The sequence below is a fragment of the Drosophila miranda genome, chromosome XL, assembly GCF_003369915.1.
Source record: "Drosophila miranda strain MSH22 chromosome XL, D.miranda_PacBio2.1, whole genome shotgun sequence".
In the NCBI taxonomy this organism is placed as follows: Eukaryota; Metazoa; Arthropoda; class Insecta; order Diptera; family Drosophilidae; genus Drosophila; species Drosophila miranda.
In genome coordinates, this window is record NC_046673.1 from 22,082,779 (window position 1) to 22,109,536 (window position 26,758).

The 26,758-nt window shown below is 43.2% G+C and overlaps 3 protein-coding genes across 3 annotated transcripts; 1 reads left to right on the top strand and 2 right to left on the bottom strand.

Annotated features, from left to right (window-relative positions):
- Nucleotides 1-521: 521 nt before the first annotated feature.
- LOC108165081 (glutaredoxin domain-containing cysteine-rich protein CG12206) lies at nucleotides 522-12,555 on the bottom strand. The gene is made up of 5 exons (XM_017301131.2): nucleotides 12,151-12,555; nucleotides 9,097-11,021; nucleotides 1,190-1,423; nucleotides 1,053-1,118; nucleotides 522-994 (listed from the first exon to the last, which is right to left on the bottom strand). The coding sequence occupies exons 2-5, from the start codon at nucleotides 10,732-10,734 to the stop codon at nucleotides 821-823; spliced, it is 2,112 nt and encodes a 703-aa protein (XP_017156620.1). The 5' UTR covers nucleotides 10,735-11,021; nucleotides 12,151-12,555; the 3' UTR covers nucleotides 522-820.
- A 4,159-nt stretch (nucleotides 12,556-16,714) lies between these two features.
- LOC108151326 (calumenin-B-like) lies at nucleotides 16,715-17,884 on the top strand. The gene is made up of 3 exons (XM_017279881.2): nucleotides 16,715-16,865; nucleotides 16,950-17,262; nucleotides 17,323-17,884. The coding sequence occupies exons 1-3, from the start codon at nucleotides 16,812-16,814 to the stop codon at nucleotides 17,835-17,837; spliced, it is 882 nt and encodes a 293-aa protein (XP_017135370.1). The 5' UTR covers nucleotides 16,715-16,811; the 3' UTR covers nucleotides 17,838-17,884.
- Nucleotides 17,885-18,536: 652 nt separating this feature from the next.
- LOC108164896 (sodium-dependent neutral amino acid transporter B(0)AT3) lies at nucleotides 18,537-24,916 on the bottom strand. The gene is made up of 7 exons (XM_017300863.2): nucleotides 24,583-24,916; nucleotides 23,638-24,140; nucleotides 23,251-23,552; nucleotides 21,389-22,346; nucleotides 21,121-21,324; nucleotides 20,621-21,042; nucleotides 18,537-20,534 (listed from the first exon to the last, which is right to left on the bottom strand). The coding sequence occupies exons 2-7, from the start codon at nucleotides 23,725-23,727 to the stop codon at nucleotides 20,336-20,338; spliced, it is 2,175 nt and encodes a 724-aa protein (XP_017156352.1). The 5' UTR covers nucleotides 23,728-24,140; nucleotides 24,583-24,916; the 3' UTR covers nucleotides 18,537-20,335.
- Between the last annotated feature and the right edge of the window lie 1,842 nt (nucleotides 24,917-26,758).

Genomic DNA, 26,758 nt, shown 5'->3' on the forward strand with positions numbered 1-26,758 from the left:
GACAGTCTGGATCCTCGCGATCCTGGGAGTGCTGGTCCCTCACCGATCTGGCCCTTCTTATCTGAAATATAGCCTTCCAAAGATTTGCATTTGCATATCTTTGAAATACTGGTTATTTCTAAACGCTATATCTCGGCTAAGCAGCGGCCGATCGGGGCATGGCATGTCTATGCGTGATCGGGAGAGTCCTGCCAGTCGACTGGCATCAGAAAACAGGACATCAATTTTTTCACGATTTTCGCAAAAAATCATGAAATCATCAAATAACCATCATTAAATTTGCCAAAAATCGGCCTCATTTTCGAAGTCGAGATTTTGATGCCGCTCGACAGTCTGGATCTTCGCGATCCTGGGAGTGCTGGTCCTTCACCGATCTGACCCTACTTATCTGAAATATAGCCTTCCGAAGGTTTGGATTTGCATATCTTTGAAATACTGGTTGTTTCTAAACGCTGTTTCAGCTGAAACAAATATATCATTGGCAAAAAGCAGAATAAAGAAGGAGCAATCATCGGTTTTGAGTTATGGTTTTATTCGATATCTCTTTTATTCACATATGGATAGATTTTGTTTTCGTTTGGGTTCCTCTCCGTTCCGTTCCGATCTGTTCCGTTCCGTTCTTCCGCTACTCAGTTTTCAGTTTCTGCTCAAACTGATCTCAAATATCACAACTGTTAATAATAAGCGACAAACAAAATGCGCACAAAAAAATCATTCCGATATACATAGATACCAAAAAAAAAGACACTTCATTACACTAGAGATACAAATATTGATTCTGCTCGGGTGAAGAGGGGGAAAGGCGGTTATGGTTTGACTCTCAGCAGTTGGGGCACTTGACCAGGCCCACCTCATCGCAGTTCATGCACTTCAGGGCCACGAACTCTGCGGTGAAATGGTTTCGATGCACAGACTTCTTTGATCCACTGCACGAGGGGCAGGGCAGCAGCCGATATCCTCCGCAGGTCTGGCACGTATAAGCCGTCGCAATGGACTGAAAATGTAGAAACTTGTAAGTAAAAAGAAGTCAAGCCTGAATGTCAAACACGCACCTTGTAGGGCCTTAGCAGCTGACGCAGCTCCCCACTTTCGTTCAGACGCTCCACGGTATCGGCGTCCTGAAAGAAAGATACATAAGTATTTGGAAAGATTAGAATTGTTTAAGGATTCAAATTTGTGCATCACTCACTCCAACGTGCTGTCCCTCGACAAATAGCTGGGGAACTCGGATGGTCTTGTTGTGCATACGCTCCTTCATCTCCTGCTGGTACTCGACGCTCATGAAGACATCGCGTTCCTCGAACTTGATCAGCAGAGTGCGCAGAATCTGTTTGACGTTGGCGCACTTGGCATAGGTATCCCGTATGATGCCCATACTGGTTGTGTAGAGAACTACTTTTCCCACATCCTTTTCCATGAAATTCTGCAAGAAAATAATCGAAAACAATGCTTTAGTTGGAAAACCTTTTTATTCTTTAATTAAGAGTGTTATCGTCTTTGTTTGAAGAGCTAGCAGGCTGATGAGCTGAGAATAAGTGGGTAGAGCAGGAAGCGATCGACAGATTTAAGACTAAATAATGTGATATTACAGTGTGTGCTCAATTAGACAAGAGGAACGAGAGAGAAACGTGATGGGAGCGAGAAAAGAGCAAGAAGGAAACGAGAGAGAAACTAGAGGAGAACTAGAGAGGAACGAGAAGGGAACATGAGAGGAGAACGACAGAGGAACGAGAGATGAAGGAGAGAGAAACGATAGAGGAACGAGAAACGAACGAGAGAGCACCGAGAAAGAAACGAGAGAGGACGCGAGAACTCTTCATCAATGAATGGGGAATCCGCAGAACACACAAATTCTTTTCTGATTAGTTTTAATGCGCCTTAAATCTTTATCATCTTTCATGTTTTCCCATTGACTGGCAGGTGCTATCCACATCATTCGAGATTTATACATACCGATACTTGTACAAGCAGATAGAATCGTTTTTACAAACAGCTTGCTAAATGCCAGCCAGCAATTTGGACAAAGCGAAATACTTGTTAATTGAAGCCAAGCCAGTTTCTTTGCCCAACTTTGCCAAACTGATTAACGGGCCAATAACGAGTGTGGAATCGGGTCCCACTTGAGGCGAGGAACAGAGAGCTCTTTCTTTTGGGGGCCTCCGCCACCGCCTCTACCTCGTCTCATCACGGCTCTGATTCCACTGGTTCTGGCTTGAGTGGGAATCCATTGATCACGCCAACAGACCCCAACTCAAATGCTCAAATAAAAAACCTATCCAATCGAAAATTACGCATAACAAATTTGTGTAAATTTCGAGTAAATGTCGAAGCGACATTACTCAAAGTGAAAACTTTGCACAATTCAAAAATAAAACATTTTTGCTCGCGCTATGAACTTGTTTTCGGACCCCCTTTACATGGAGCGGGGGCTTCCGCTAGCTGGCCAAGTTGGCAGGCTGATTAACTAGACCGCCTGGCTTCAACACCTGAAACACGATATTCAATACTTAATACTCGATATATGTACGATCTGCTATCTGCGATCTGCAATACACGTTACTCGATACTGGCACGATACCCCCGATGGCTGGCGACTCCATTGAACCTTGGCCAGTTGGAGCAAGTTTTTTTTAAATTTGTTGTCAAATTTGCACTGATTTAATGCCATACGAAATTGATTGTCCACATGCACATGTTTCGCTTGTCCAGAGATTTTCTGACTTATGATTTATGGGTGAAAAATGTGCTTTGAGCAACGGAAACTATGAAACATGAACAGATTAAAACTGAGTGAGCAATTACTTCAATTAATTCATATTTTACGTAGACGCCAGCAGTAGCAGTACTCCTCCCAATTCGATGCCTTTTGAATCAGCCACAGACATAAGGACACACGAAGCTCAAGAAAACAGAATAGTTCCAGAAAGAGGGAGAATAAATTGAGCAGGATAGGTGAGGGTTCTCGTAGAGCTCCCAGGCTCTCTGGGCTTGGACATAGTTCAAGGACATTCCCACGCAGCCGTTCAGCAGCCTTCAGCAGGGTATCAACAACCTCGAATACTAGCCATCTCCATCTCTCAGACGTGAAGCAACGGCTTAATGCACTTGCATAAAACCAGGCAACCAGAGAGCAGGCAGAGTGCGAATCCGAATCCGAGACCAAGTCTGAGCCAGAGACAGACCCAGCAGCAAGGCAGGTGGCCAGATAAAGCGGGCTCCACCATCGCCATCGCAATAGCCATCGCCTCAGGTGGCAGTTATTTAATATATGGAATATAATAACCAAACATAACACCAGATGAGGCAGACATGGAGTGGACAGCAGAGAGTGGGGGAAGATGGAGAGAGACATAAGCAAATGTAAAACTGGTAAACTGGTACATTAATAATTGCCATTAAGCGGCAACTAAATTCACCTCATTTGTCGCTCGTCCAACATCAACAACAGCAACAGCAACATTAGCAGTGTCCACGAAAGTTCAAAGCCATCAAATGTAATGAATATGAATATGAATGTGAATGTGAATATGAACACCAGCCTGAGTCGTTACTGCTTTGAACTGTGAACCGCAGGCCACCGGGCCATGGCCAACGTGATAATAAGCAACCTTTGCAGAATCCTCAGCAAGTGCTCCAAGAAACACAAAAAAGTCGAGAAGGGATCGTCCAATAAGATGAAAACATTTAACAAAACATTTCTTAAAAGATCCGCGAGAAGAGGAAAGAGAAAGCAGGTCACTTCAGCTTTAGATACCCAAAAAGGGAAGGTAAGTAAGGGAAGGGAGAGCGCAATGAGGAGGGGTTTTGCCAATCGCTGGCTTTGATCTGAACCCAGGGAAGGAGCATCAAGGAGATGGACTCAACGAAAGCTGTTGAACACGCAAACAATACACAAAAAAATACCCAAAAATCTTCAATTAATACGTCACCTGAGCGACTCAATGCATTATGTAAGCTTTTGTTTCGAACGGACACATGGACGGAGACTGAAAGTGCGTTTCTCGATTCCGATCAACGATCTTTTCTGCATGGGAATGAATTTGTTGGCTTTTTTTCCCCGAAGCCAACACCGAAGTTTGGTTTCTCTCATATGTAAAAGTAATGAAGGAGGCACATTCATCTGGAGAGTATTTTCCGTTGAATATAAATCGGCTTACCCCCGGCTCACTCGTCTCGCTTGTTCGGCTCACTCGCTCAGCTTTGGTCGCGCCAAAGCCTATCGGTACGACCACAGCGTCGGCCCAAAAGAGATAAATGCTTCCTTTTTTTTAAACATTTCATTTAGAATGAACCCAACTTTGAGGAATAAGTAATTCGTGGCAAAAGTCCGTTCATTGGAATCTAATAATATTCTTTAAAAAATCTCAAGAACCTGTACTGATTGATCCTTCGCTCAAACTGTAACTATCGTTGGATTTTACCTTCAAAATCTCTGGGAGTGCATGCGTCCATTGCTGTGGTTAGAGTACAGCCAAGGGCTGTCTTCAAGTGGGTTCTCACACCCAGCCATAGCCTCACTGCCCCCACCCAGCCCCCTTTCTTTTTGCATAAATTCACACGAGTACGTGGGCAAAGTGGAAACATTTCACTTTCGTTTCGTTCGGTTTGGTTTTTGGGTTTTTTGTTTTCGGTTTTTCGGCTTTTTGGTTTTTCGGCGCCTTTGCTTTGCCCTGAACGAGCTTCAATTTGGCAATAATTGGATATTTTAATAAGCCCATTTCGGTTCGGCTCTCTCGGCTTTCTTTTGGCCCTGAATGCAAATTGAAATTAAAATGCAGCTAACGCCCCTCAATGTCTCTATCACAATCGCTCTTGTTTTTGTTGCTTAATTGTTTGCTCAGATATTTATTTTTACTTATTGTACTCTTGTACTCTTGGTATTGCCAAGGTATGCCTGCTGCGAGTACTCTACTATGCACATGAAGCAATGTGAGAAAGATTTCTCAAAAAAATGCCATAAATCTGCAGCGCGGTCACGTAAAATTTCATTTTCACTTTCATTTGAAATTTGTTGCAGTTGCTGTTGCTTGCCAGCAAATAGAAATATACATTGTCTTCAAATATGGTGTTTCTTTATGAGCCCCATTTCGGTATTTATTTTGGTCATTTGTGGTATTTTTTTAAGTGTCTTTAGCCCCAGCTCTTCAGCTCTGAAATTACTTCTTTAGCTCTAGAGTTGCATACAATTGGGTCGTTTGTTTAATTGGGGGGTAATCATCGCAAATGTTTGCTCCAGGCAAATAAAGAAATTAACCATAAGAAAACAGTAGAAGGCGTGGCAGATAGATACCCAGAGATTGGCACTAAACGAGTGGCAAGGACGGGTCATCATGTTTTATGCGCAATAATCAATTTGCAATTACAAAACTAAGCTAAGAATACTAATTATTGTGTAGATGATCTTATCTAGTCATGCCAGCCTTTTCTTCTAGACTCTTCTAGATATGATCCGTTATATGATCCACGTACTCGTATTCTATGTTCTGTGAATCAGTTTGTCATTCGACTTCATTCAGTGAATGATGATTCCCATATATTAAAGACAAAACTCGAATAAAATAATGCGAACGAAGGGCAAGTAGAGTATAATTCACAGTATTCATAAAATCGCAGCTAGCACATTACGAATTCGCCTTCAGTCAGAACACTAAAAACCCAATGCAAGCAAGTTTTTTTTCGCCATTTCTACCAAAAAATTAAAAGCAGAATGAGCGAGAAAATAAAACCGAACTTTTAGGACTCGACACAAAAAAAATGACGAGACCTCCTTCATTCGGTGCGTTTTGGACGAGTGATTCGATTAGCTGAATCGCTGATTCTAACAGACCGAATCACAACGAATCGATTCGGTTGCTCGTTCATACAGGCCTCTAGTCCATACAAAAGTAACTAATTGAATTAAGGAGTCATTCCATTTGTGGATGGAAACTTGTACGGCCTTGACATTCTGATCGATCCATTCACAAGCAAGTACTTCGCTCGAACTTAGTAATTTACTCAAACTTTCATACATTTCAGTTGTATGCTAATGAGTCTTCGTAAGCCTCCAAAAGTTGCCCCAAATTTGACAAATATATCATATGGGATTCATTGATTGATTTGCTATGTTTTATCGTAGACGAACGACGCAGTTCATTAATTATTCATCGGAAATTCAATCAAAACTGTGGCCAGCAGCATTGTGATTCCTTTTCGCTGCTCATCAAATTGAATGTCAGCATTTTGTGCGACCCATCAAAATATATTCGAGCCAATCTGTTTTGTGTGCTGTCTCTGATGCTATTTTTCTTAGTCAAATTAGCAATTTTAACCTTGAAACTAAAATCAATATATAATTATTGAAGAAAAAAACCCCAAAAAAAAATCAAAGAAAGGAAATTATTTTGCAGATTAAGTCGGTCTGGCAAAAACTTGCATAACATTTCAAGAAACACAAATTATAATAATAAAGAGCGACTAATGCGTTAATTATGCAACACCAACAACAGCAAATGGCGGATATATTGAACACACAGATCGAATCATATTTTATGGGCCACTGTCAAAAGTCGATTCCTTCGCATTTTGTTTCAGAGACGAGTCTTTAGCCGAAAGTTAGCTTTTCGCATCGACTCAAATCGAGTGGAGCGGAGTGTGGGTCATTAAAATATCATTTAGCTAATTTGACTTTAAATACATGCATACATATACATATATGTACCTGTATGTGTTCATGTGTTCACTCCTAACAGGCTTTGCCAGAAGAGGCGAAGGCAAAAATAAAAAAAGGAAAGTTTATCTAAATGTAATGACCCGATGACAACCCCACTTACACGCGAAATCCTCTTCGAAATGGCATGAGAAAATTGATTTTTGCAGAAATTTAAAACACTTATAGTCGCACAGGCTATAGAGGAAAGGCAATCGAAGAACAACAGTTCTGTTCCCAAGTGATTCCTTGATATCAAAATGATCTAGTACTAGATTGGCAATCTTCCACCAGAGTCCCGTTCCTCTGGGAGAGAACATCCAACTGTCAGGAGTGGCTTTCAGTTCCGCTCAGGAGCGAGGCCTGAGGCCTATTTTCTTCATTCCATTTCATAATAATGATCCAAACGCAACTAGTACATCTAGTGGATAAGTTCTTTATTTCTGTGTTTACCGTCTCTTTATTCTAAGAATCCCGAATCTGTAATTTTTACAGTGATTAAAACGTAACTCTGGAATCATTCGACAAATGTGCCTCAGTGGCCAATAACCTTTTTCTGTTGATGCTGATTAAGGAATTGATTGAATCGAGGAAAAAAGTCAACAATCCATCCAGTCCAATCAAAACCCATGAAAAATCTATAATCATAGGCTGTAAATGTAGGTCAACCCCGGACAATCTATGATACGTATCTGCACCTGAAGAGAGCCTCTGAGCCCCTCAAAACATTTAATATCTGATTCAAATCAGAGTCATACACAGTTATCAGGTGTTGGTAGGCCCCTAGTCGAATCAAGGGTTAATTTGATACCCCCCATGTCTTGTAAATTGATTTCGCAAAAGAAAACGAAAAACACACACAAAGTATTTGTAGGCAATATTCGAAGACAGGCAAATCATGAAACCAAACACTCAAAAATAATAATAATAATAATAGCTCACAGATCATATATATGTATGTATATGTATCTATTTAATACGATGGATACATTGAAGCGATGACTGGACACAAAATGTGTATTTCTCTCTGTATTCGGTTACTATGGATTTGAGGCTTGTGAGCCATTGGAGCCAAAACCAAGCGTGGCCAATGCCGGCCCAATAACACTGCAATTCGAGATGCTTTTGTTACGGTCGCCCCGAAATGGGTCAGTTCAAGAGCAACTGGCACTGCCACTCTAGGGTTGAGGGGCGCGTGCAACCCATTAAGAACTTTCCACAAGCGAGAAGAAAGCCGAAACGAAATAGAAATCAAAAGTGAACCTCAACAGCAGCAGAGACAGCTGCAATTAGTCGTTTGGTGGCAGAGCCAGTCGGCAGTAGCGGGCCATTTAAGCTCACATTTATCTAAACTTATCTGCCCATTCATCTACTTATCTATCCATCCATCTAACTATCTGGCGGGCTGACTGTCTCCGCTTCTGTACTTCCGCCAACTTTCTACATACAATTGTTGTTGTTGTTGCTGTTGTTGTTTCCATTCGGAGCCGATGCCCATATAGAGATGAGAGCCCTAAGCGGGCTTACCGGCGGGCTTTCGTTTGCTTAATTCGGGGCGTACATATGTGACATATTAAGCCACTTAACGGTGAATTAAGACACCAACACCAACAACAGCAATATATTACACCAACAACAGAGAAATGTACACCAACGTCTTCTGTAAATAGACAGACAGACAGTCAGAGAGTCAGGTGTTAATTGTCTTTTGGCCAGCAATCAAGAAAGAAATTTCTCGAAAATTATTAATGAAAAAAAAAAAATATGATAAAAGCGACTTATTGGTTGTGGTGGAGGAGAAGGAGGAGGGGTAGAAAGAGTCGCGTGAATTCAATATGTGAGTCACAGAAAGTCTGGACTTACTTTCACGTGAACAAAAGTATTTTTAAGTCTCAAGAAAATAGACAAACAACAAACAACAAACAAACAAACAAATCCTCTCATACTGGCACTCGCATTGCATAATGCTGGCTGAATGGCAATGTGAGTGCATCCACGAGTGCATCCACAACACATGTGTGTATGTGTGTGTGGGTGTTCAAGTCAGCGATCCCAAGGCACGCCAACTCATGCCATTCCCCATGGAAGACCCAAAGCCACAGCCAAAGCCAAATGTTAACAAAAAACACAAACGAAACTAAAAGAAATCCATAGCAAAATCCGAAAACTTTCTCAATGAATAACACCCACATGCCATTCGGTGAGTGTTTGAATGAATCACCAGAAAATTGGAATTTACTCGTAGTTATATTAGTCTCATTCAAATTTGATTGGGTCCTAGCATCACACACTTAATCATAGACCATTCTGAGGAATTCTCGAACTTAAAGCCCGAATGGTATCCTCTACATGTGATATGAATGATCTTCTCAAGGTTGCGAATTCTTTCACTGATTGGTTGCACTCACCTTGACACTGGGCTGCTGTAGTTGCAAGAATGTGGCTACTCCATTGCGCACACGATTCTTGACGCCGCGCACCGTTCCCTTCGCGGAGCGTATGGTGGACGATGACGATGACTGTGACGGACCACCACCCCTCCGCACATCCCTATAGCCGGCGAAGGCGTCCTCCCCGTCTTCCGGGTAACCATTCGACTCGTACTCCTGCGATGAGGAGGAGGAGGAGAAGGTGGATGTGGTGTCTGCCGATGTTTCGCGCCCGAAGCTGCGGAAGTTGTCCAGCTCGTTGACATGGAACGTGTAGAACTGATCGGACTCATACTGCAGCGGACGGCCGTCGATTTTGGTGGCTGTCGGTATCGCCAGTGTGCCCGTGGACGGCTCCAGTTCCCGTTCCCGTTCGCGACCGCGTATGTCTCTCAGCAGGGAGGTGGGCAGCACAAGGCCGGACGACAAGGCCTCCCCAGAGTGCAGCGAGTCGCAGCTGAGGGAGGAACTGCTGCTCTCGTCGCACTCCTCGCTATCCGTCAGGCTGTACGCCCGCTGATGGATGGAACCGCTCTGGGGTGATTCATTCACTCGCACGCGCGTTGTCTTCAGATGCAGCTCCAGCTTTGGTACAAGACTGTGGCTCTCACTGCCCGGCGACTTGACGCTCTCCAGATCGCTGCCCGTTCCACTGTCGAGGGTCTCGCAGGGCGAGTACTGTCCGCTGGACACCAAATAGCACAGCTGATAGCTGGGCGACGATTGCGTAGATTTTTGTGTCTGTTGTGGCTTCTGCTCCTCCTCTACCTCCTGCTGATGCTGCTGAAGAACCATCTCGCTGTCGTTCAGCTTGACTACACTGATCTGCTTGCCAAGCCTACGCTGGCTCTGGCTGTTGTTGGCTATCTGTATCTTGACCGTGTGCTGGGGCGAGCTGTGGCCAACTGTTTCGGTCACTGCACTCGAGGCAGCATCGAGAGATGTGAGTGCTGTTGCTGTTGCTGCTGCTGGTGCTGGTGCTGGTGGCTGACTAGCAACGACTACAACGTCGTTGGGAAGAGCGCTCTCTTTAATTTCACCAACCGCTGCCACTGGAGATGGCGATGGAGATGTAGCTGCAGCTGGATCTATGATCTCAGCTGGTAGCACGCTGCCATTACAGCTGATAATGGTTGTTGTTGTGGTTGTGGCTGGGGCTGTGGCTGTGGCTGGGGAAATTTCTCCGTTGTCCTCCGATTGGCCAATGCGCACAAGCAACTGTGGATACACTTTGCTTACTGTTTCTGTTGATGTTGCTGTTGCCTTTGCTTCTGTGTTGCAACTAGTTTCCAAATTATCTTTGGTTGCATGGTCAGCATTGGTGTTGTTGGTGTTGTTTGTGTTGTTGCTCCTATTGCTGTCGCCAAATGCCAACAACATGCCAGCCTGAGACTTGAGCGACATTTCAGCTATTTTGCTGCTGCTGCTGCTGTTGTTGCTGTTGTTGCTGTTGCTGCTGTCGATGTTCATTGTGGTTGCAGCTGTTGTTGTTGTTGTTGTTGTTGTTTTTTCTACTGGTGCTGTTGGTGTTGTTGGTGTTGCTGCTGGCTGAGCAGATTCAATGACTATTGAAATACCGCGCAACGGCCTTTGGCGCTGATGATCTAGCTCAAGCATAGTACTACCTGTTGCCGTCACCGTTGTCGTTGTGATTATGGTATTTTTATGGTATGATTATTGAGTTCGAGGTATGTATGTTTGGGTGCAATATCCAATATCCAATGTCCAATATCCGATCTCTCGTACAATATGTGGGTATATATGTATGTATGGAGTGTTTTCATGCGGTCTTCAGGTTACGGGGCAGGTTGCTGCAGATGTTTCGGATGTGGTGCCACTTAATCTTGCTGCTGGACCGTTGCACAGTGCTTTACAGTTAGACGGACGCATGTAGATTGCAAATGCTGCAAGTAAAAAGTGAGCAAACGAGAATTGTGTGAGAGTGGGGGAGTGGAATGATAGATAGAGACGGAGATGGAGATAGTCTCAGCCTCCAACACACAGCCTCAGCCAACACGAGCCTGACATTTAAGCCGAAGATGTGCTGGGGAATACATAATAAATGTTAAAAGCTTTGCCCCAGCAGCAGCAGCAACAACAAATGGGGGGTTGGGGGAAACCAGAAAACAGCCAAAAACAAAACAATAAGCATAATAATGATATACACCACAGAAACAACCGCAAAGCAAAAAGCAGTCAGAACCGGCAGAAGAATGTTGGAAACGAGTCCCGAAACACTTTATCCGTGGACAGATATACCCTAAAATCAAGCCAGCCTGTTGTCCGATGTTCATCGTCGGAGTAATGCAGGCGGGAGCGTGTGTTAAACTTAGAAGAATCCACAAAATATCCGGAAACAAATTTACAAAATGCCAAACCCAGACGGTCCCTAAAGCCCCAAAATTCATTTACTGATGCCTTCCATTTTGGCAAATTCTTGAAGTAAGGGAGGCGATATTTTACAGTACAATTTGAGGGGTGATAAGAAATACCAACATTTATTAAATATAAATGTTGTGTATTCGTAAATTATAACAAACTAACATCAGGGAGGGAATGGAATGGCTTATGCAGTCGAGACGTCAGATGCTTATATTCAGATAGATTCTTTTGCATGTGTGAGACACTTGGAGGTGCCAGGTCCTAGGATGTGAATTGAATGAGAACTTGGGAGGTTGCTCGCTTTCCCCACAGACTGACAGTGGGTCAAGCTGGCCAGCTGGATGGCAGGGCAGGTCAATTAGTATAGCAACTTCTGGGGTTACAGGGCATCCGAGCCAGTGCTGTTAAGAACAAGATTTACATTTTAATAGCCCCAGCAGCAGCCGGAGCAGCAGCGGCCGGAGCAGACTGAGGAACTTGAAATATTGGGCGCCCAGTGCCTGCGGCGCTATTTTTGTGGAATCTGGAAACTGGTTACACTTGAACCTGGCGTTGGCCCAGCTATGTTTTTTTTTTGTTTTCGCTTTTATGGTTACTGTTGTTGTTGTTGTTGTTGCTGTGGTTCGCGGTTTGGAAATATTTGAATCTTACCTATAGATTTGGACGTTGATTTGGTCGCTTCTGTTGCTGCTGCTGTTGCTGTTGGCCTGCATTCGCCGCTTGTTGCACACAATTATCATTTGTGGCGGGTACACACACACTTTAAAATACAAAAATAATTAAACCAAAAACTGTGCAAGTACTCCCAAAAGGAGTGGACGGATGTCGTGGGCGTGGATGGGGGATGGGGCCGGGGCCGGGGCCGGGGCTGGGGCTGGGCCTGGGGCTTTTTACAACGCACACACGCACGAGCTCGAATCTCGGATTGGATTTGGGGATCTTTCGTGATTGCGGGAGACTCTCTCGATGGACACCACACTCGAAAATCGTAACTCGAAACTCGAAACTCGCGCCGCGTACAACTCATTCAAAATCGCGCTGGCAACTGAAAACTGAAAACCGCAGCAACAAAGTCGCGCTGGGTTGGCGTGTTTTGCCAGCGATTGTTGTTTCTTTTCTGCTTTTGCTTCTCCCTTCTTCTTCTCCCCCTCCCCCTCCACCGCCTTCTCCTTCTCCTACGTGCCGCTGCTTGTTGCTGTTGCTGCTTTTTAATTTTTGCTTTCAAGAAAACAAAAAAAGCCGCAGCACCAGCAGCCGCAGCAGCAGCAGCAACGTCGAGGCAGCCCCGCAACAGCAGCTTTGAAAATGCATGAAAACAAACTGTTAGGCCACGATATTCGGATGCTCTTGCTGGAGAGAGAATTTCTCTAGGATGCGTAAGTGTTGGCACAGCAATAACTTTTCCATCGCGATTTTTAAAGAAGTAATAGTAGTATCCAATAAAGAAATCAGTTTTCTATACAATCGGTTAATTTTTATAAGCTTTACTTTATCACAGTGTTTTGTAAAATTGGTTAAACGAAAAAAGCTATGCAATTGGTTCGTGGATCAAGAGCCTTAAATGATTCAAGCCTTTAATGTTGAAGATATTTGTCTCAAGAGACAACTCCCATTGCATATTATGTACTTGTATGTACTCATGTACTATACCCCTTGGAAGGGCATTAAAATTACTTAAACGAAAAATATGCGGAGCTGAGAATTTGTTTACGTGCGCAAGCGCAGCGTCGCAGTCGCCATCGGCGTCGGCGCTGCCATCTCCTTCGCCGTCTTCACTTGCTGCTGCTGCTGCTGGTGCTGCTGCTGCGGCTGCGGCTGCTGCTGCGGCTGCTGCTGCTGCTGCCTTCACTGACGTAGTACTCGTTTGTTGCCAAAAGTTAATTGTTTGCGGCAGTGCGGCAGCACAGTGGGGCAGAACGGTGCAGGTGGCCAGGAATGTGGAATTTGGCATGGCCCAAACTGGTTTCGGCTTTGCTCAGTTACAACGCGGCCGGTGCACCGGTGACGGGAAAGGTGTTGAGATCGTGTCTTTGCCGAACTAGTTTCACTCATAAGAGCTGGTAATCTGAACCAGTGATTCATTTAGCATATGTAGGATGTTTTCTTGATAGCCGTTTGAATAATTTCAGCAGCCCGTATTAGTAGATTCCTCCAAAGTTTCAAAGAGATTTTTCTTATGAAAATATGTTTCTCCCAACAACAAAACTAATGTCTGTCTGATGATAGCTTAATAGCTTCAAAAAGATGGTAACTTAAATTAAAAAAAGTATTCCTCTACGGATATAGATGCAATCATCTTATTGGAACTAGTGGTAGAACCAGTCTCTCGAAAATTGTCTATGAACAGAATTCAGGTCATCTGCAGTCACTTAGCATTTATCTGCGGTTGGCTAACCACTTTGCAATCCGCACCTGCAATCCGACTCGACGCGACTCCACTCCCAGCCTTCTTCCACATGCGTGTCCCACTGTGCATGCCACTGTCGGCCACATAAACGTCGATGGATGTGCTGCTGCTGGTGCTTTTCTTGTTGTTTGCGGCATTCGTCTCAGGTATTTCATTTATTTCGCCTTCGTCAAACATACATACGTATACACACCTTACCATATCTCAATCTGTACTTGTGCCTGGCTTACCCTAGAAGAAGCTATTACGAATGTGGGCAGATTTTGGAAATTTAGATATAGAAATATGATCAGCCGCAGCACACTTTTATCTAAAGTATCTACAGGTACTCCGGGGGGTATCTGCCGCCTACATACATATATCGGAAAACTCTTGAACTAAGCCTGCTAAAAATCGGATAACTAATGTATATGCAATTCGAAAGAGTATCCAAAAGCTTCGGTCTAAAAAGGCAGGCTTTGTTCTTTCTTCTGATTTGTTTGTTTGTTTTTGAATTCTGTCCCATGTTGCAGCCGCTGTCCCCTGTCCCCTGTCCGCAATCTGATGTCCGCTGTCCGCCTAAGGTTGCCTATGTAGTTGTCGACGGGGCTGCATTTAGCATGTTTGTCATGGCTCCACTTCTTGCTGCGTCTCGCTTCCTCTGCCTCTCACTTGGGGCAGCGGAAAAAACTATGCCAAAGATTTTCGTCGAACTGGTGTCGCCACCCAATAAGCCAGATATGTATAGTATGTGCACACATATGTATATATGTATGTATAGTATGTATGTACGAAGCTGAAATTTCCGCTTATCCAAAACACAAACCAAAGAAGAAAAAAAAACTTTCCTTAATGCGGCTTCGCTCAATGAGCAATTGTTTATGGATTTCTGGTTTTAATTATACCTATGTACATATGTTTATGCAAAAGTCGAAAAAATGAAAGGAAGTCAAGCTTTTGATGCCCTTCCTTTACTGTAATTTACTGGAAAATAAGAACAATAGAACCAGTCTTTGTGCTAACAGTTCTAGGGGAGATGTGCAAGCCGATTTGTACTTTTCAAAATCAAATGGAAAGTGGGGGGGATAAAAACCGAAGTTTTAGGATCTGACGGATTAAAGGTGACGACTCCATCGGACCGAATCCCACCGAATCGATTTGGTTGCCTCTTCATGCCTCTAGTACGTACATCAGCCTTGGATCAGGAAGTGCGAAACGCCCCCTCATACTCCAAATACTCGCATCTGGTCGAACGTCCTTGTCACAGTGGCCAGAGCGACAAGTACACCAGACATCTATTTGTCGTACCTTTGAGACATCATCGATGCGGATTTGTATTCGGGCTTGCGGCCAGGGCGTAAACCACCTTTTTTTGACAAGAAGACAACAGATGACACATAGGTGCGACCCTGGGAAAAGATCCATATCGATGCCGCCAAAAATGGTCCAGCCGAGGAAGAGCTGCAGGTAGGCCACGCAAAATAATCAAGTCCAACAAGTCATCAGAGGCTCGAAAATAATTTGAAAGCCCATAAAGAAGCCTTAGAAAAACGTGTACCCAAAAACTGGACTATGGTGCTTAAATCGAGTGCTACAAAGATCTGGCCAAGATCTTAATACCCTTCCTATGCCAGAGTGTTAAAACGAAAAACAAAGAAAAAGCTCTTCAGATTTGTGTGTGCAATCAACGGAATGTAAAGCTGGGAGTATGCAGAGAGTAATAGCAACATCATGCTACAGGCTACAGGCTACAGGTATTGCAGCTTGTAATTTACCGCTAATTTTATGCAGCGAGACGACCAACGATGACGACGGCTAGGCTTTATCACTGCCGCCTGCTGCTGCTGCTGCACTTCGATTCAGACACCACTCTCGGGCCACTTGACCAATGGTCGGCACTTGGCCGGTTTGTTTCCGACGGTTGCGCTCTGCTGCGGCCGCAAGGGCTGTGGAGAGGTCTGGCGGAGGCTTGCACAAATGCAGATTACTGTTAGACATGCCCATGCATGCACACACACACTCACAACAAAAATTAGTTGGAAAAAAGATGGTCAAGCCTCACTGAGCCTTCAGGAAGTACTCAAACGTTCTCAAGAAAAAAATCGAAACAATTGAAACCTTATAACACAAATCAATTAATCAATAAATTCTAATTTAACGACAACGAAACGACAAGACTAAAAATGTTAAGTTTCATAGCTAAAGATCATACACATTTATATTATATAATATAAAGAAGAACCCTACTCATTTGTCTAGAGTTTTCGAACACTGGTAAGATATCATACGTATTGCTTATAGAGCTCAGATCTTCTAAGTATCATTAAAATTCTTCAAATAAGTGATTTCCACGAATTCAAGAAATCGTATTTAAATGAGCCCAAAGTTATTTGATTCATTTCATTGGAGTTTGGAAATTGACTTGATAAGAAGTGATGAGGTCTGGTAACGATTTGCTGAATTAACTTAATTCATTTAAAAAACGTTTTCATTGGGTAGATGCTGATTTTTTCGCATCCTCCAACTAGGTGTCCCCTTAACGAATGCGACAGTGGCCCAGAAGGATTTGCACTGCACTCTAGTGAAGACTCCTCTCTTTAGTCCAAGGGCGCATACATAGGTCAGTCTCAGATGTATAGATGGGGTCGGACTGTTCCCCAGCGCAGATATTTACAAAGATCGTCTCTTTACAATGAAAATTTGCACATATTCATACGTAAAGTTTGGGAACAGTTTCACAGAACGGATAATTTTTAATTAAACGCTTGCACTGGGTGCTTTAAACATGGTTTGCCAAATCACTCAATAGTTTTCCGGCAAAGTAGACAGCTTTGAAAAACTCGTAGCTTGTCGATTCAATCTGTACACACGAACAAATTAGACTCAATAAAATTTGCGCTTGTTCAAATCTCGGAGTACACCAAAAATGTGGACCTCGATAAGGACGTTGCTGCTGCTGATAATTGCTGCAAAAATCACGGTATGTGTATCCAATATACCTACTGTAACCACAGTAACCCACAGTTCCCGGGACCACAACTCATCTAAAGCCGAGAACTTTCAGATCGGCGAGCACAATTCACAGTACGGCCTCGACGCTTTTCTGGGCCCAGAGGAGGCCAGGAAGTTTGATAATTACTCGCCGGAGGAGAGCAAGAAGCGCTTGGGTCGGATTGTCGATCGCATTGACGAGGACAATAATGGATATTTGACGCTGGTGGAACTGAAGAACTGGATCACTTACACATCGAGACAGTACATAGAGAACGAAGTGGATCGCCTCTGGAGACGACTGAATCCCAATAACCATACAGGCATCACCTGGAATAGGTACGAAGATACCATTTACGGATATGCGACGGATTTCGGTAGGAATGGTAAGTGGGGAGTGTCGCTCAGTTGAGTCATAATTTAAGGGTTGGATCGACTTCTGCCAGTCATCAGCTACAAGAGCTTGATAAACCGTGATCGCCGCCGCTGGGCAGTGGCCGATAATGATCTGGACGATAGCCTAACCCGTGACGAGTTCTCTGCCTTCCTCCACTCCGAGGACCATCCCAGAATGCGTGATGTTGTCCTGAAGGAGATGTACGATGACTTGGACCTAGACAATAATGGCAAGATCTCTTTGGACGAGTACATCGTCGACCTCTACCAGCCCTCAGAACCAGATGAAAAGGAGCCCGATTGGGTATCCCATGAGCGCAAGGTCTTCGCCAAGTTTCTCGATCATAACGGAGATGGTTATCTTAGTGAGGCGGAGGTGCGTCAGTGGATCGCCCCAGAAGGCTTCGACAGTACCGAGAAAGAGGCCAAGCACCTGTTCTTCGAGGCTGATGTGAATCAGGATGAACAGCTGACCAAGACCGAAGTTCTGGGCAAATACGATATCTTTGCAGGCTCCCAGGTCACCGGGTACGGCGAGGCCTTGACCAGGCGTGACGAGCTCTAGACCTGAAAAGAAATTCTACAAATTAAAAACTAATATTCGTGTACTAATATGATTTTAGTATGATTTGGGAGGGGTCTTTCTATGCCTATGCATTGCGCATCTGATCCAGAGCTCTGGTCATATTTTACAGATTGAGAAGCTGTGGATTTTCTTGACAGCAACGAGTAGTTACTCGTTAGGTTAGCCACAGATGTGGATTACGAGAATCGTTGCATCACGATTTGCAGCAGTGATTTGCGGTGTTTTTTTAACCATCTTAAAAGCATTCCGATACATTCCGAGTCAACAAATTAATATATGTGAATAAGTCAAATATTAAAGCAATATGTATAATCGTAGTATATCAAAATTTTCAGTTTTGTCTGAATTGAAATATAATTGTACCTTTATTAGACCTTTTTTTTTATTGGTTTCGCTTTTATAATATTTATTGTCATTTATATGATATTTATGTTTTTAATAATTAGTTGCGAAATAAACATAAATAAACATGTTTAAGTACCAGTATTTTATGCGATCAGTACAAATAAATAATTAAATATCAGACACACAAGACATTGCGGTGAGATCATATGAGATATAAACTTTATATTTTAGACGAGTAAAATAATAATCGAATCGAAAGATCATCGAGCTCCACACACAATCAGATTTTTATATTGCTTCACAATAATTACTATACATATGTATGTTTATGAATTTTGGTATTAGTATATATTAATTGTATATTTTAGCATTATCGCGAGCTGTGGGCTGGATTTTTCTGTACTCGTGTTTCTTCGGGTTGCTGTGTTCTTTCGGAGAAGTAGAACGTTGTATATACTCGTACATATGTATGTCTGTATCTAATTTGTTTCGATTTAGTTGTATATTGTTTGTGTTTAAAACTCGTTTCGTATTGGTTTCATTATTGTCAACATCAATAACACTTAGTAGATGTACATACGTACGTACATATATGTATGCATGTATATATATTTCTTTGATATATATGTATACATATCGATGTATATTTAGTGTATAATTTATAATACAGTGAAATCAATAGCCAACTGCATTTTAACTCACATTAATTAATATCTATAGATGTATGTATATTTGGTGTAGGTATATGAATACTTCCAATGCTTCCAATGATATAGACTTCCTTCTCCTGTTATGTGTATATATAAACTTTCCTTTCCACCTACGTTTCTCGGCTAGTTGAACGGTTGCGATTGCGATTTGTTATATGCGTATACCATATGTAAATATACATATTTTCATATGTCTGTTTAGATGTACATACATATTGGTAGATAGTAGTGCCTCCATCTCCTCTCCTCTCCCCTGTTGGCTTCGCCTATGTACATACTATATGTAATTCGCGGGTGTAGATCAATGAGGCGGAGTGACATGATTCCGATGATCGGTTATCAACAAGTAATTATTTTGGTATAACATTCGATTTTTGTTAGCAAAACAGAACAAATAGGTACGTACATATATCCAATATCCATCTTTCTTCTTCTTCTTTTTTATAACATTGAGACTTTAAAGTGTAGTTTAATCATAGCTTTGGATCTGATATGAATTTGTCTTATAACATTAACATTAATAACAACAAACACAGAAAGCAGAGCCGATCACAACAGAGAATGAACTGTGGTAGGTTGGTATATACGAGTATAGTGTGTATTTAGTGTTTGTATACATATATATATCTCTTATAGGTGGTGCTCTATGCTCGCATGATATGGTTAACTCATAGTCTGTCTGGCTTAGCATTAATCGAGTCAAATCAAATATTTCCCGCACAAATAAACCTATTCTATAAACTATAGCCTGTTATTTTCATAGTTATACGCATCGTATTGTCTTCAGTTATTTATGTATATATGTATCTGATATAGTCAGCAAGTTATTGTAGTACGGGTTGGATATCAGCAAACAATCAATTTCACTTTGCACACAGTTTCATTTCTTTTCTTTTCTTTCGTCGCAATCAAATATGGCATGTACCAAATCGGATATATACATATGTCCTATAAGGGTTGCCATACTCGTGCCTAGAAGCGGAATACATAAAAATATGCATACTCGTATAGTCTCTCGGCCCGTCTTATTCCAGATCGAGTAGAAACCAATCGAAAGAAAAGGAAAACGCAAATAATAGCACGTTTCCATGCTAATGAAGTTATGCGTAAATATGTTATTTCTATAGATTTCCTTTTTGTTTTTTTTTTCACTGTTTCTACTTCAATGAAACCGCGCATCCGCGCCGTATTTTCACCGTCTTGCCACTGGTTGTTCCGAGTACATGTTTATAAATACACATTTTGTATTGGGCTTCTGTGGTTTTTTTGAACGGTTTAACAGTCTTTGGGACCATATAGGAGTGTAGATATCGTCGCATTTGAGCATCGGTGTGTCGGCTTAGTTATTGTCCATATTTACATTACATTTCATGGTTAATTTTCGAATTTTTTCTCATTTTCTTTTTTTTATTGTCCTCTTGCTTACTCCTCCTCCTCGAGGGACTTTTCGGGCAGTCCGTATTTGGGGCAGCACATGCCCTCCGTGCCGTCCATGTTGAAGCAGAATATGCTGCGCTCCAGCTCTGTCGGTTCGTGGGGTACGATGCCATGGACTTCCCTGAGCTCGGCTTCGGGGAACCATGCGGGATCGGAGTCCTCCACTACCTTAATGCCACAGAGCCTGTTGCACAGTATCGTAAAGGTGTAAGGGCGGTAATACAAACTTATGATTAGTTAACCAAACTCCTATGAAAGACAAACACTCACCGCAGCACCGCCACAATGGGTATCCATAAGATCGACGAGAGTATGAGGAAAAATGCTACAACTATGCACCAATGCGGCCACTCCATGGAATCCGTGGAGCCTTTGGCCGCAATCCAGGCCGGGTAGCTGCTGCCCTCGGTAAGGAGCTGATAGAAAGAGGCCAGCAAAATAGTGACCATGGCGCAGGGTGACAAATACTTCCAGCAGAACATCCAATAGAAGCTCGGCCTCGAACCGGTCATCATCTCGATGTCATCCGAAAAGCGGCGCACTCCATAGATATAGCTGATCGACAGGCACTCAAATAGGGCGATGACCAGCAGGGGGAAATTGCCGGCGAAGCTGTCCATCAGCTGGAATATGTAACTGCCAGCTCCGTTGGCAAAGCACATGGAGATCAGACAGCAAGTGAAGCACAGGCCCTGATAGAAAAGACCGGATGAGTACATGTCACAAAGGTGTAGGCACAGGCGTTTCCTTCTGCGAAGAAGAGTACTTACCCCCACGATGTACTCCTTGGGTAGGTTGGGAAAGAGCTTCATGTCCACCAGCGAGGTGACTACACCCTCGAGCGTACCAAACTGCGAGTCTATGCCCAGCGTGAAGAGCATCAGGAAGAAGAGCACGGCCCAGAGCTGTGCGCCTGGAAACTGATTGATCGCCTCCGTGAATATAATGAAAGCCAGACCAGTGCCAGAGGCACTCTGCAAAGAAAAAAAAACAAATTAAAATGAGGAAATGAATGGGTGGGTGGTGGCATCGACTCACATTAGCCAACTCTCGCTGCAGATCGCAGACTGGCAGATTCTGGGTACGATTCAGGGCCATCAGGCCGTTCCTCTCCTCCGTACAGCGGTCGAAGGTGGCCGTGGCCTTGAAGCCAATCACCGAAAAGACGACCACGCCAGCGAACATCGAGGTGCCGCAGTTTGTGAGCGAGACGAGTAGCGCATCCCGATAGCAGTTGTTGTTGGCCGGATTGTATGAACTGAAGGCAATGAGGCCGCCGAATGCCAGTCCCAGGGAGAAGAAGATCTGGGTGCCGGCCTCCAGCCAGACGACGGGATCGAGCAGCGTCTCCCAGCGCGGCGTAAACAGGTGAGCCACCCCATCCGAGGCGCCTTTGAGTGTTATTCCGCGAAAGAAGAAGATGATGAGCACCACGTAGGGAAAGATGGCTGTCATGTAGACGATCTTGCCGGAGGAGGTGATCCCTTGCACCATGCAGATGTAAACCAGGAACCATGACACCATCAGCGCAATCGCCATGTGGTAATTGAAGTTCTCCGGCATGTCCACGCTCTCCGAGCACTGCAACGTGGTGCGATACCAGTAGAACTGCGTAGGCGAGGAGGCCACGCACTCCGGCTCATGGTCGTACGTGTAGTTCGCATACAGTCTGGTTGGGCAGTCGGCCCACGGAAGTGGCGACTCAAAGCTATGCAGCAGATAGATGAGGCACCAGGCAATTATCGTGTTGTAGTACAGGGCCACTATGTAGCTGACCACCGCCGAGGAGATACCGATTCCGCCCAGGTATGGCGAAACCTGGCTCCAAACGCCGATCGCCCCCTTTCGCAGCCGCTGTCCTATGGCCAGCTCCAGGTAGAAGATCGGTATTCCCTGGATGCACAACATGATAAAGTAGGGCACCAAGAAGGCTCCGCCTCCGTTCTTCTGCGCCAGGTACGGGAAGCGCCACACGTTTCCGAGACCCACCGCATATCTGTTCAGGAAGAAAGCGATGCCACGTCGACAATTAATATTTTATGAATCGTTTGAGTATTGGTATCATCTTGGTCGTGGGGATATACATAAATCGTGTCACATCAGAACTTATTCTACTAACTATCCAGTTGTACCTATCTTTAAGTGTAGACTGTATTTAAGCTAAGTCCGTAGGGCGAAGATAATTGCACTGAATAAAACCAAGAAACCACTTGTTAACTGACTTTTGATTAAACTATCTTTAGAACCAAAAGAAAGGCGGTTTTCTCTCTTACTCGTTGCTCGAATTAGGGAAAATCAGAACATTATTTCGTTGGCAAAACAATTCCGAATGCTTAAAAAAAAACGGTGTGCCAAATGCTTTATGAATTTGGGACAAAAGGACGAAAAGATCTTATCAACGAGACTCGAGTCGAGCAGCGATCAGACTGGGTCACGCACACTGCATGTATTTTGTTTTTGCATTCTCGGTCATTTTATTTTTCACATTCGCTTGCCGAAAAATAAATGTCGGAGCAATGGTAGCAGTTGGCAGCAAGAGCGTGCCCACGTCTGACTAAATGATCTGTACGAGTATTTTACATAACTTTGAATATTTGATGTACTCGTAGAATATGCACAAACAACGGACAAAACGAACAACAAATTTACATACATTTACATGAATTTAATATATGTAAACCTGTACTTGATGGGTATCGGTTATAAATAACACTTTTTCTATCAATTCTGTGCCTGCTAATAATACACTAAATGTATTACTAACGATTTAACACAACAAATTTAACAAACTCTTTGAATTTGAAGCGAAACAGTTAGGAAACGTGTTGGGGGCTTTAGTTTATTATGCCTATCTATATCTGTCAGGTAAACACGGTTTCAACGAGTAGTTGTTTACTCACCCGATGGTGGCCAGCAGGAACATGATTTTGCTGTCCCAACTCTCGCGCTCTTCGCCCTCCTTCTCGCCCTCAACAATGTCCTGCTGCTGCTCCAAAGCGCTGGCCACCAGCTCGGCCTTGGCCTTGCTGGTGCTGGCCTCCGAGCCGAACGTCGGCTCCTGCTCCAGCTCCGAGGACTCGTCGAAGGCGTCCGACATGAAGCCCTGGTTGGTGGCCCCATACATGGGCTGGTGGTGGTGCAGCGATGTGTGGTGGTGGTGGCCGACGCCATGCTCCTTGGACACCAGGCGGCCACGCAGCTCCTAAATGGTTACGAATGGAAGCAGATGGCGGTATTAATGTCGGATGTACATAGGTGCCAAAATATCAAACGTCAGTGTCACTTGCCCGCAACTCTAGCTGATCGATGCTCTTCTGGCTTTTTAGCACAATGTCCCTGGAGCTCTGACGGCGCAATAACTGGGCTGTGTTGGCCATGATTCGACCGGTGATTTTGAAACGGTTATTGCTGGTATATGTTTGTGTATATGTTTACTTTATGTGTGCTGTGGTGTGCTGTCTGTGCGCTGTGTGCGTGTGGGATGTGCTAGTGCGAGAGTGTGGTGTGGTGTGCGTGCTGCCTAAAAGTGCGCTGTCCCTTTTAATTTGCTTCGTTCTTTGCTGATGCTGCTTCTAGCGCCCCCTGTGGACTGTTCACGTAACTAACGTAATCGTCATTCTCGTTGCATACTTTTAAAAACGGTTCATGCTTCCCCCCACACTGGTGGGATGTTGTTGCTGTGGTGGTGGTTTGCCAGTGCCTGTGCCTTTGTGTGTGTGTGTGTTCTTTTATTGTTAGTGCTTAAGTACGGGTGATAACGTTGCTTGAATAGGCGCCATCCTACTGCTTCCTATTCAATCAAAGTAAACAATTAGTTTTCTTGCAATCAATCAATGAAATCAAGCAAGCCAAACCATGCAATGGAAATAAAAGGACATCCCCACACGCACTCACACACACGCGCACGTCATTACAGAGCGCTGACATTTATGTGCGCTGCGTGACTGGGCAACGTACAATAAATCAATCAACCGACCCCATCACCCACACACCACTCCCCACACTCCGTAGCCAACAGACAACTAATGCACTTTAGTGGATTTTTGTAAAACAATTAGTTTAGTTTGACTTTTCTGGGCCGTGTGGGTTGTGTGGTGGAGATGGGTGGCGCTTGGTGCGTGGGAGTGCTGTCATGGAGATATCCTTGTGACTACTGGTAATATGGCGGATAGGTAGATATCCTTTGGGTACACATAAACACACAGAGCTTCTAAGGATTTTTTGCGACTGACTTGACTTTTTCTGCTGCGCTGCAAGAAGTTTTTTATGGGGCTGCCACCGATTTCGCCTGGCTTATATAACCAACACTGGTGCTCCAGACACCAAGCCAGGACTTGGCCCCGGAAATCGACGACGGACGCGACGGGAGAAGGACACACGGCACTCTGGGGCTATTGCCTTTTCGACAGGTGGCGGGAGCCAGCGGAAAACTTATTATTTAAGCGCCGTCCGTCGCTTGTATTTGTTCGCCAGAATCTCCAACGTAAGACCAGTGGCTCGCAACGTAACGCTGCTCGTGTCGTAACGTGATGTGCCGTTGGAAGGAAACTGTTGAGCAGCCAACGCGAAACAACAAGACATCCTCTCCCTCAAATGTAATCATTCGCTGCAGCTGCAGCGCAGACGCAGCATCATTGGCATGGGTGCGAGGGAGATAGTCTTGCAGGGCCGCCGCATCAATTAGAGCGAGATGGCAGATAAACAGACCGAAAAACACCAGGCGACAGCGGTGGGAACAGACGGTTGGTTTCTGGTATTTTTTTGTATTTCGCGGCTAAAATCGCTTTTAAAAACGCGCCAGCACGTGAGAAAAATGAAAAATATGCATTTTTCCAAAGAGCACAGTAATCTTTGATCGAGTTGAGTATACAATTAAAGAAAAGGTTGCCTTTTAACGAGAAGGTTTTTAAACTTCTCTCATTCCTAAGCCCTGAAGACATAGTCAATGGCCAATTTGCATGACCTGTATAAAAGATTTCCTCAACTTATTAAAGATCCGCATGGAATCGATAGTGAATTTGTCCTCTTAAAAAATGATGAGGTTCTTTAGTTTATTAAAAACACACAAAAGTCCTGGCCATTTCTGGTATACATTGGGACAAATAAAAGATTTCAACAATGAATTAATATATGAAAAAATTTCAAAATTTGCACAAGTACTGCTTATATTGCCAGTTGCGAATGCATCATGTGCTAGAATTTTCTCCGAAGTGAACTAAATAAAAAAATATACAAGAAATAGATTTAAGAATATAAATGTTTCAAATCTTTTATTTGTGAGACAAGGTCTAAGGAAGAACAACGGTTGCGAGAATTTTGAACCGAACACTGAAATGCTGTTAAAAAATCCCAGCGACATCGTTAGTGACGATAGTGATGTTAGTGATTAGTATATTATTAAGACTTAAGATTATTAAATGAAATGAATGAAACAATTATTTCAAATAGGCCAATCAAGTAGGAAATATATTCACCAATCGTATAAAATTATGTGGGCATGGCTAAATCTTCCATATAGCTGATATTCGACGGAAGATCAAAGTTGATGGAATCGTCGTATTTGTTGAATCGGTAATGGCCCGGTTGACAACATTTAAATCCTTGTCGCTCACATTCAAAAAAGTTAGATTTGGCGCGCACCACTCGTAACCAGTCGATAGTATCGATGACCGAACTTGAATCGGGTAAGGACCTCTTTTACCCGATTGACAACAATGAGTTCCATTCCATACACAAACATGTTGTTAATTCCATGCACACATACCCTGGGGGAAATGGATGTTATAGAATTGTGAATATGTTTGTCATCCCAGGCAAAAACAATTTATTTTCAATATATTTTAATATTATTCAATATTATTTAATATTATTTTCAATATTTCAACGATATTTTAGAGCTTATTGTCTTCTTGTAGGGACCAAGAATAGGTGTCAGGATCGAGATATATATACAAAACACTCATCATATACATGAATATGTCTAAAAAATGTCAATTTGAGAAAAAGTCTTTATTTGTTACGTTTTATCTTCATATCAATATTTATACTTTCATATAAAATTAACAAAATAGGGTATACAAAGGCCTACACGCAACATAGCGACTCTTTTTTTGTTGAACTTTTTCGTTTAAACCTTTTTTTACAATAAATACAATAAAAACATGGATTAAAAACTATCCAATCTTGTAGAAAATTTATTCATCAATGGGATATAACTATGTGGGCATTACTGAATGATTTAGTTTGTCAGCATTATTCAATGGAATATCAAAATTGAGCAATATGAACGTATTTCCTTTTTTGTTTGACTTATTTCGCTAAAACCTCTTTTTACGCAAAATGCAATAAAAACAAGTATTAAAAATACACCAGTTAAATAGAAAATTGATTCATAAATCATATAAAATT

Excerpts from the sequence above, each read along its gene's own strand:
- LOC108164896 (XM_017300863.2), bottom strand. The coding sequence starts at position 23,727 with ATGGCCAACACAGCCCAGTTATTGCGCCGTCAGAGCTCCAGGGACATT. Across the intron at positions 23,553-23,637 it reads TCGATCAGCTAGAGTTGCGG|GAGCTGCGTGGCCGCCTGGT; the intron begins GCAAGTGACACT and ends GTAACCATTTAG. Across the intron at positions 20,535-20,620 it reads CCCATTGTGGCGGTGCTGCG|GCTCTGTGGCATTAAGGTAG; the intron begins GTGAGTGTTTGT and ends ACTGTGCAACAG.
- LOC108165081 (XM_017301131.2), bottom strand. The coding sequence starts at position 10,734 with ATGCTTGAGCTAGATCATCAGCGCCAAAGGCCGTTGCGCGGTATTTCA. Across the intron at positions 1,424-9,096 it reads TACAGCAGCCCAGTGTCAAG|AATTTCATGGAAAAGGATGT; the intron begins GTGAGTGCAACC and ends ATTTTCTTGCAG. Across the intron at positions 1,119-1,189 it reads TCGAGGGACAGCACGTTGGA|GACGCCGATACCGTGGAGCG; the intron begins GTGAGTGATGCA and ends TCTTTCTTTCAG.
- LOC108151326 (XM_017279881.2), top strand. The coding sequence starts at position 16,812 with ATGTGGACCTCGATAAGGACGTTGCTGCTGCTGATAATTGCTGCAAAA. Across the intron at positions 16,866-16,949 it reads TAATTGCTGCAAAAATCACG|ATCGGCGAGCACAATTCACA; the intron begins GTATGTGTATCC and ends GAGAACTTTCAG. Across the intron at positions 17,263-17,322 it reads GACGGATTTCGGTAGGAATG|TCATCAGCTACAAGAGCTTG; the intron begins GTAAGTGGGGAG and ends GACTTCTGCCAG.